The sequence below is a fragment of the Cavia porcellus genome, unplaced genomic scaffold, assembly GCF_034190915.1.
Source record: "Cavia porcellus strain 051 isolate PalLab524CR breed Dunkin Hartley unplaced genomic scaffold, mCavPor4.1 scaffold_4, whole genome shotgun sequence".
Classification (NCBI taxonomy): Eukaryota; Metazoa; Chordata; class Mammalia; order Rodentia; family Caviidae; genus Cavia; species Cavia porcellus.
The window spans coordinates 72,403,989-72,414,153 of NW_026947487.1; the positions used below are offsets into that span (position 1 = coordinate 72,403,989).

General features: G+C 41.9%; 1 protein-coding gene across 1 annotated transcript; it reads left to right on the forward strand.

Annotated features, from left to right (window-relative positions):
• The first annotated feature begins 1,623 nt into the window (after positions 1-1,623).
• Positions 1,624-6,687, forward strand: Tigd2 (tigger transposable element derived 2). Its single transcript, XM_013150099.3, has 2 exons — positions 1,624-2,166; positions 2,341-6,687. Exon 2 carries the CDS (start codon positions 3,203-3,205, stop codon positions 4,778-4,780), a length of 1,578 nt encoding a protein of 525 aa, XP_013005553.2. The 5' UTR covers positions 1,624-2,166; positions 2,341-3,202; the 3' UTR covers positions 4,781-6,687.
• Positions 6,688-10,165: the final 3,478 nt, after the last annotated feature.

Consider the following 10,165-nt stretch of genomic DNA (forward strand, 5'->3'; position numbering starts at 1 on the left):
AGCCTCTTGAGTAACTAGAACTACAGGTGCACATCATCTTGCTTAGCCGAAAGAGACTTTTTCCCACAGTTGCTTTAAGTTCACAGCAAAATTGAGTGGGGAGATGTAGCGATTTCCCCTCCCTCATCAGCATCCCAGCTAGAGCCGAGGGAAGTTGTGGTAATAGATAAAAGTTACACCGATGTCACCACCAGCCACCTTCCAATGTTTACCTTAAAGGCTGTGCATTTGGACAAATGAGTGATGAAACGTAACTACCCTCCCTGCGTCCATCAGAATGGCTCCACAATAGTCTTAACATTCTATTTTGTCCCCCTCACTCCATCTCTCCTACTCTAAAATCACAATTACCAACCCCTCCCTTTAGCAAAGGAGAAAGTTTCCCAGAGGAAACAATGCTTTGTAAAAAGGTCAGCTGCCTTAAAGTCTTACTAAAAGCCTACTTAACTACAAACTGCCCTGAGTAAAGTTGTGTTTTGAGAAAAATGAAGAGATGTGGAAATCTGCACACGGTGACCAAAAGGGAACAGCTACAAGACGTAAATTGAGGAAAACACGGGTACATGCCAAGAGCACACGTGGGACAGAGGGAAAGAAGAGGCAGTATTATTATTTACACACCAGGAGACAGCGTGATCCCAGGAGGGTGAAGGGAAAGCAGCTGCACCTTGGCTGCAGGCCACCTTCTTCCCACAGGGCTGGCGGCTTGTTAGAATCAGGAGTCTCCTCTTAGGAGAAATGATCAGATGCAAGTGTTCCACGCGCCTTGCAAAATTAGAGAAAACATTAAAAAGTTACATAAAACTATCCTGCAATTGTATTGCCACCCAGAAGACTCAACCAAAACTGCGAGGAAGGGACTGGGTCGCTTGAAAGCCACAAAGGGGCAGGCGTTAGGGGAAGGGATTTTCCTTTGGGGGAAAAAATGTTCATGAAAAGGCACTTACAATTTCAGAGTAAGGAAATCAGACTTTCTAGCAAGGCCAGAGAGTGGAGGGCTGCGGGGCCAGGGAAGACATCTGTGCAATCTGAAGAAGTGAGGGTCAGAGCAAAGGTCTGCACTCCACATCTTTCTTCAGCTGTGTGAATGCTGGGGTCGGTTTCAGTGTGACAACTCCAGGACGCCCACAACAAAGCTGCCTCTGCCTCGTCAGAGACCTGAGGAGACGCTCCGTTTCTGGGGGCTCAAGCGGTTAGATGCTGTCTGTGCTTGCGTCCGCAAGTTTGAAAACACAACAAAAAAGACTATTCCAACTTTCAAAAGAGAGAGGCGAAGAATGTGGAAGAGGAGGAGGAAAAAAGAGCGCGAAAAAGAAAACCAGAGTGAGCGTTTCCTCCCTGAACCGGCACAACAGGTGTCCCCGTGACGCGCAGACTCCGGCGCGGGTGAGGCGCAGTGGGCTGAACTGCGCTGTGCGAGGCCGCCCGGTCCTGGTTTGCGAGCTCCGGAAGGCTCGGTCTCCGGAGAGCCGGCCAGCACGCCCTTCTCCCGCTTAGCTATAGCCGCGGTGTTTGTAAACACGCTCCACGTGCGCTGCCTTTCCTCGTCACTGGCCGCCGCAGCGTGAGCTTTATTCCCTCCGGGAGAGGAGGACTCCAAACCCGCAGACCCGGCCTCCTGGAAAACGCAGACACACGACGAGCCTGTAGCGCCCGCTGCCTGCCATGGAAGCGTCCCTCATCCCGACGCAGCAGAGCCTGCAACCCCGCCCACGCGCCTCGCGCTCCCCGCCCACTGCTCGCGTAGCCCCGCCTCCGCCGCGCGCAGCCCCGCCCCTTCGCTGGCCCAATGCGCCTGCGGGCCGCGCGCGTGCTCGCTAATCCCCCGCCTTCCGGCTCCGGCGCGACGCGCTCCCGTCGCTGCTGTTGCTGCTGTTGCTGCCGCTGTTGCCGCTGTGCCTCCGGTGTCGGCGTCCCCAGGGAGCCTCCATTTGCTCTCCGTGCGGTCCGGCCGCTGAGCTGCCAGGCGGGAAGCGATGCCCGCGGCCGGCGGACCCGCGTCCTCTTCACCCAGCCGCTCGCTGGCCGTCCGGTGACACCCTGGTCGCTGGCGTCCGGACGGAACCCGGGTCCGTCGCCGAAGGAGAGCAGCCCGCGCTCCGCAAGCTCGCCTGGCGGGCAGGCCCTCGCTCACACGGCTTCTCTGTGACCTCTTAATTTGAGGAGGTAGGCGACCCAGGTCCCCTTCGGTCCCCAAATAATGCTTAGAAGCATTATTTATCGTGTTTAGCCATCACAATTGGTTGGAGGCGCTCGTTTTCTCACCATAGTTGCAGGGTAGATGTGGATAATGCCTCCGACACTAATACTGAAAATAAAATGTTTTTGGTATTTTTTTAGGTTTCAGAGGCTCCAAGTACCTATACAGCCCCACAGAAACTACTTCCGTTGGACCCTGGAAGATCAACTTTCTCCAGGATTATTGTAACATCTTCACCGTGCCGCCTTCACCCATAGTCTCTACCTTGGATTCTGATTTCCACCAATGAAGTTTTTTGGTGCTTTCTTTAATCATGTGACATCACCTATTGCCCACCGGTCTCCTTTCCAGTGGCCAAATCCATTAGGTATAAGTTTGTGTTGCGTTCAAGTACAGTTTCCTGCCTGTCCACTTTCACTTCTTTTGCACTTTTCACTTTTGTTCAGCACATCTTAACTTGCTTGTTAGGATTTTCCTAAACACTTTCCTGTGCAACTTACATTAGTCCTTTGCTTAGAAGAGACAGCATTCCTCAGTTCACTTCCTGACAAAAATAACATAAGGAATTAACTTTTCTCATATTTTCCTATATGTCAACTTTGCAAGACTTTTCTTAATTTAAACTCTGTTTTTTCTGCTCATGTCTCCAAATACTCAACCTGAGTCTTCCTGGTTTTAGCAAAGAACCTTACCTGCAGTATGCAGTAGGATAATTTTAGAGATCTTAGCAGTGTAGTAGTAGTTCAGTTTCTAGACTTTGATAACATTTCAAGTTTTAAAAACACTGTATATGAGGAGGAAGAAAATAAAGATGGGGTTAATTGATGCTGTTCCTTTTTATAGGAAGTATGTGAGTTTTAAAATCCAAGTGAAGCGACTCTTTTAGACTTTTATCTGTGAATCAGCCATCATACTAAGTAGGACACAGGAACAATCTTAAAGTCCAATTTCTAGCTTCTTTTCAAATCTTAAGTTGTTAATTAAAAATATTAGACACTTAAAATGTTGGGGAAACGTAAGCGTGTGGTATTGACAATTAAAGATAAACTTGACATTATTAAGAAACTTGAGGAAGGTATCTCTTTCAAAAAACTTTCTGTGGTATATGGAATTGGGGAGTCAACAGTTCGTGATATTAAAAAGAACAAAGAAAGGATTATAAATTATGCAAACAGCTCAGATCCCACAAGTGGTGTATCCAAACGTAAATCTATGAAGTCATCAACCTATGAGGAACTTGATAGAGTGATGATAGAGTGGTTTAACCAACAGAAGACAGATGGGATTCCAGTTTCTGGAACTATTTGTGCAAAACAAGCGAAGTTCTTTTTTGATGCTTTGGGGATGGAAGGTGATTTTAATGCATCATCTGGCTGGCTAACTCGATTCAAACAGCGCCATGGTATCCCAAAGGCTGCTGGTAAAGGAACAAAATTAAAAGGAGATGAAACTGCTGCCAGTGAATTTTGTGGTAACTTTCAGGAATTTGTAGAGAGAGAGAATCTACAACCAGAGCAAATTTATGGTGCTGACCAAACTGGGTTGTTCTGGAAATGTCTACCATCAAGGACATTAGTTCTTGACACTGAGCGAAATACTGCTGAGTATAGGTCAAGCAGAGAAAGAATCATTATAATGTGTTGTGCAAATGCCACAGGTTTACACAAACTTAATCTTTGTGTTGTGGGGAAAGCAAAGAAACCCCGTGCGTTCAAAGGAACTGACCTTTCAAACCTTCCTGTCACTTACTTCAGTCAAAAAGGTGCATGGATAGAGCAGTCTGTTTTTAGACAGTGGTTTGATAAGTATTTTGTGCCACAAGTACAGAAGCATTTGAGATCCAAAGGTCTTCTAGAAAAAGCAGTTCTTCTTTTAGATTTCCCCCCAGCACATCCAAATGAAGAACTATTGAGTTCAGATGATGGCAGAATAATTGTGAAATATTTGCCAGCAAATGTTACAAGTCTGATTCAACCAATGAGCCAGGGAGTTTTAACCACAGTAAAAAGATACTACCGAGCAGGACTTCTCCAGAAATATATGGATGAAGGAACTGAGCCAAAAATGTTTTGGAAGAACTTGACAGTGTTGGATGCAATTTATGAGGTATCTAGGGCTTGGAACATGATAAAAGCAAGTACCATAACCAAAGCATGGCGAAAGCTTTTCCCTGGCAATGAAGAAAATTCAGTCATGAACATTGATGAAGGAGCCATTTTAGCAGCTAACTTAGCGACAGTTTTACAGAATACAGAAGACTGTGAACACGTTGACATTAAGAATATTGATCAGTGGTTTGACTCCCAGAGTAACAACTCCAGCTGTCAGGTGCTGACAGACAGTGAAGGTGCTGAGGACCATCCCAAGGCTGTTGAACGAAAGCCTTCAAGTAAAACTAAAAAAGCAGAGTTGAATCCTGAGAAGCATATTAGCCATAAAGCTGCACTTGAATGGACTGAAAATTTACTGAGTTACCTAGAACAACAAGATGACATGCTTCTGTCTGATAAATTGGTATTACGGAGGCTTCGGACCATAATAAGAAGAAAACAAAAGATCCAGAGTAACAAAAGTCATTGATTGTGCCCCTGAGTGTTTCAGTATGTTTTTATCTTTGTGACTTTTTTTGCAGTGGAATTTACCTTGTTTGAAGTGCTGTGGATTCTAAGGCCAAATTCATTTTATAAATGATTTTAGGATTAGATGCCATTTTAGATTACCTAATCACAGGTCTTTAATGTTGACTGGTTGGTAACTGAGCATTAACATGGAACTTGTCTGTCTACTGTTTTTAATCTGTATTATACTAATTAGATTATAAGACCTCAGGCGGGGGGTCTGTCTGTTTTGTGCCTGAATTTCAGTGTCTAATAAAAGTCTATACACATATAGGCACTCAATAAATTTTATTGAATTGAATTTTTTATGACTTTGAATTTCAGTTTCCAACTTGAAATATGTTAGTGATAAATTTGCATTTTCAATGCTGAAACTCTTAGAAGAGCTCAGCAAAGATTGTGCTTGAATATTCTCTGTAGTTGCAGAAAACTGAAGGACCTTAAAGCTATAAATGTGGCATTTCTTACCAGTACTATTTGGGCAGTTTAGATTGGCCATCTCTGAGAGAAGAAAAGTGACCCCCAAAAGGAAAAGATTAAAATGGTTCCAGGGAAAGTGTTTACATCTCACTTTAATTCCATCTTACTGTAGGGAGACTTCCTTCAGAGTTGTAAAATAAAGTTCCAGAAAGGTAAATTTGCTTTCCCAGATGATTGCAGATAGAAGAGATGAGGATTAAATTTTATTATTTATCATTTTGATTCTTTGCAGAAATGTCAGTGGTTTTTATCTTTAATAAGCTATTTGATGTGTCATTTCAAAGCTTACAAAGTATGTCATTGTTTTTATATAATGCATTCTGTGTAATGCCAAGAATATAAGCATACACATAATTTGTGGAACCAGCACATGGCCAGTGGACTAACATCTAGAAGAAGAAAGAGGCACTGTAGAAGACCACAGGTGGCTGTATGACCATGGGCAAGTTACCTAAGTCACCATCTGTAACATAGGAGTGATGCCTGCTCACCTCCAAGGGGGTTCATGAGTTAGTTAAGCCTTTAAATAATAAAGGCTTAGAACAGAGTAATGCACCTTGAGTGTTAATTACTGTAAGCTAAGCAGATCTTGTGTGTGACTCTTAAGTGATATTACATTAGGAAACCCTTTACATAGGAAGTGAAAGATGTAATTAGTTTTGCTGAAGTACAATAATTACTTAAAAGGGTTAATCCAACTTAAAAATTGTGTATTGACCAACAAGTGGTAGGCAGAATGTGGTATGCTAGCACGTTTAAGATATTGTAAGCTAATTATAGTAGGAAATGGGAGTAGAATTATTTATTTCTTTGCTCCAGCCTATAGCACATTGCTAATAAATAGGTTCTGGCTTTGTTGATAGGAGAAAAACTATGTGGATATTGGTGTAATTTACTGGAGCATTAAAATACCTTCAAAGTTGATAAGATGGCAGGAAGCAGGACACTTGGAATATTTTATCAAGCTAAAGTAACAGAATCTGTAGAAAATTGGAGCAGAAGAAAGGGTGCAGGAGACCATGGATATAGTAATGCTGTCCAGCCCTTCGTAGCAACATTGTGATTTGGTTTGAGGATTTTAGAGCCCGTGGCTGATATTTTTTTCTAATGAGCCATTAGTTCAGAATTCTGCATTTTGAACTACAACTTGGGTTCTAGGATGACTCTTCCAGAAGATCTGTAGGAATCTACTTTCTTGGGAAGAATTTCATGTCATTAGCACATTTGTCTGCACATTTTCATATTCCTCGTAGACTTGAGGAAATGGGATTTTGCACAGATAAGTCCTGAGGCTAACTGGCTTTCTGGAGATGAGGCTGAAACTCAATAATGGAAAAATCTACATTTGATTACTTTGTATTTTTTACTAATAAAATTTTTTCAAAATCAGTTATAACTTAAACTCTTTGATCTATGTTTCATCATAAATGGTCATATAAAGTGCATTTTAATTTCATAATTCATTGTAATACAAAGATCTTTACTCCCTTCTAGATATTTAATAAGATTAGGAAGATCCATGGTTAATCAGGTGCTCCTTGTATGTACTTCAGTGTGAAAAGAACAGACGTGTATTTTCAGTTAATTTTGTATTCCTTAGAAAAAAGATTCATGCATTTGCTACTGTTTATGAAGTACCTGTTTTTAGAAGACTTGAAAGACAAAATCCAGAGCAAATGGGAGTGTTTGGCAATCAGGAACATTACATTCTTTTAAAAACTGAATAATGCCAATATTCACTGTTTCACAATTCCATCTCAGAGTAGTGCCGTGATTGGAAGACTTCAGGTACTCAATAAATGCAGTAGAGTTGGCAGAGCCCAAATCTGTAGCCCCAGTTAGTTCAAACATAATTGCAGTATTATAATAGGTGGTGGTCTGGCATTCTTTTTGTTTCAGTCTACCTCAAACTGAGCTATATAGTTACTGCATCATGACTTCTGGATTTAGAACAAATCTTATTGGACTAAAGGTAGACCTCAGAGGAAGCAGAAGACAGCTGTGCAAGTGATGGGTACAGGGGTACCCTGGTACTGCATTGTGGCTGGGTCACAATGTGAGTAATGGAAACCACAATGAAGACAGTACTCCACACTTACCCCTGTTCAGGAGGGTTATGTTCACTTACTGCTTTAATATTTTCACTGTTGATTATTTTTAAACATACAGTTTACATTTTAAGCAGTAATAGCTTCAAAATGGCAGGTCTCGTAAATTGTATCTTTGTTCAAGTTAAAGTGAATATACATCTTTTAACAAAATTTGCCTAACATTGTCTTGCGTACCTCATCCACACATACTTAGAAATTGTACCCAAGCAGAGGTAAAGTTAATTGAGGTCCACTAGATCTGGGTATCAACACTAGCTTCTGTGCTTCCCTAGATAACCTTGGAAGCTTTCTGAACCTTCATGAACTTAAGGGTTTTTTTTGTTTGTTTGTTTTTTTCATATGAAGTTTAAACAGGCAGACCACAAAAACAGTTGGCTGTTGAGAACTGAGCATCTCTAAGCTTGGTGATTGTAGGCTTTGTGGGTGTGAGGGCTCCCCTGTTGTCCAAGGTGTGGACTCATCCCTGGTAATGCTGGCTTAGGTATATTTGTAGGTAGGAGGGCAATGCTGAGTTCCTTGGCCCTCTAGGTTTAATGTCTGCTTTTCACCACCACAGCAGCCTAATGGTAAAAACAAAACAGGTAATTGCTCTTGCTACAGTCTGGGATAATGGATTAAAAAGAGAAAGAGTCTTTCAAGCAGTAGAGGCAGATTTCTGAGATGAGAGTTTGCATGCTGCTAGCAGAAATGCAAGTTTCCTGTGCAAAGGCCAGAAGGAAAATGAAGGAGCAGGTTTGGACTCAAGCATAAAAGAGCACCATCACCAGCAGCCCTGGCCACCACAAACCTGATGAGTCCAGGAGCCACTGGACCTGGTTTGTCCAGCATCATCTGGTTGGTAGCTGTTATCCCAGACTGTTTTAGAGTAGCCCTCCAAAACTTTTAGGTGTCTCTGGGTTTCCCTATCAACGAAGGGTTGTGGGCTGCCCAAGATCAGAATTGGTTGGGGCCAAAAATGGAAGTAGATGTGGAGGTAACGTGTGCTACTGGCCCCTTGGGCTCCCCTACGTGTGCCTCTGAAGACAGAACTGTGAACCCAATACCATTTCATCTCATGGCCCAGCACAGCACCTGTCTCCTTACACGGGACAAAATCCCTCATTAAAAATGTTTCTTCTCAAGAACAAGGAGTGAACCTATTCATGTGCTGAAAGCTGTATGCTAGGCTCAGTCTGGCTGTTCTACAAATCATCATCTATTTTGTGATCCTTAAAACTAGTCCTGTAAAATATAATTCTTACGTGTTTCAGTGGGATCCCTTGAAGGGCGCTGGCAGAAACCCAACCAAACATTCTCATCTAGAATGAGATCAGAGGTCTCAGCCCCTGGAAGAGGCTAAGGTCCTTCATGGTTGATGCACATCCACATGCAGAAATCAAAGGCATGCAATCAAGGCCTTTCTTAAAACCTCTTTCAGGGGTCAGGATATATATAGCTCATTTGCTTGACATGCACAAAATCCTGAGTTTGATTCCTGGTTCTGAAAAAAAATCTCCACCACTTTTGGTAATATATTGGGTGTGTCCGCTTCTAGTGTTTCCATCAGTGTTATTACACAGGCTACAAAATGTCATTGTAAATCCCTAAGGTTCAAAAAGCTGTGCACACCCAACCCTCTCTTCATAAGGACCCACAAACAATGGTTTCATCAAGTTGCTCTTGTCACCTTCCCCCAAACCGCATTTTTATTTTTATTAATACATGTTTACAATATATAATGATTACATTTCTTATGGTGTGTTGGTACATTAACAGGATACATCTTAATGCTTTTTGTAGCCCCTTCTCTCCCCGCCCCATCTCCTCATCTCCTTCCTATTTGGAAAAAAACCAAAAAAGCTATCTCCTTAGTTCTTACTGTTTTTCCTTTATTTTGCTCTTTACATATTTTAGGTTTTTAAAACCATGTGATATTTAAGCTTGTGTGTCTGGTTTATTTCACTTAACATTATAGTCTCAAGGTGCTTCCATTTCCCTACAAATGACTTCAGCTAGCCCTTCTTTATTGTATATTAACACTGTGTTTGTATATTGTATATATTGTATATTGTATATGTGTATATACAATAAGTATATAAACACTGTGTTTTCTTTATTCAGTCATCTGTTATTGGGCATATAGGCTGCTTCCAAGATTTAGTTATTATGAATTGTGCTGCTGTTAACATAGGTATACACATACGGGAAGCAAAATACGGAACTGGTTTGGAGTTGGTGGGTTGGCATGGTTGCTGTTATTCTGCATTGGTTCCCACCTTGCTTTTGTCACCTTTTATCATGCAGGATCTTCCAAGAGTTTAACATTGTGTCAAGAACCAAGAATAGAAACCAAGTATCTTCTTTACTCTATTACAAGACCCACTAGAGAATATTGTCCAACAAGTTTTGAGGACTTTCTGTATGAATTTTTCATAATGAAATAGTCAAATTTTAGTTTTAAGATAGACAGTGGTTAATAACAACAGAGACAGGAGAAGATGCAGGAACTAAGCTGGTTGTCCAACAAAGAAAGAATAAGGGCATCCTCCGGGATAATAGAAAGGATCATAGAAATGAATTTCCATGTTAGGGTGCAACAAGGAGGGAGTAAAGGTTAATTTTGAAGACAGACTTGAGAAGCTTGTAGAACAGTGATGGTGATGTGACCATTACTGCTAGACATTCAGACCCTGAAGAGACAGCACAGCTGATGTTCCTGACAGGTTGTTATATACTCGTTTTATAGTGACTCAAGGCCATCCTGTTCTTCAAAATTT

Coding starts and splice junctions, on each gene's coding strand:
- Tigd2 (XM_013150099.3), top strand. CDS start 3,203: ATGTTGGGGAAACGTAAGCGTGTGGTATTGACAATTAAAGATAAACTT.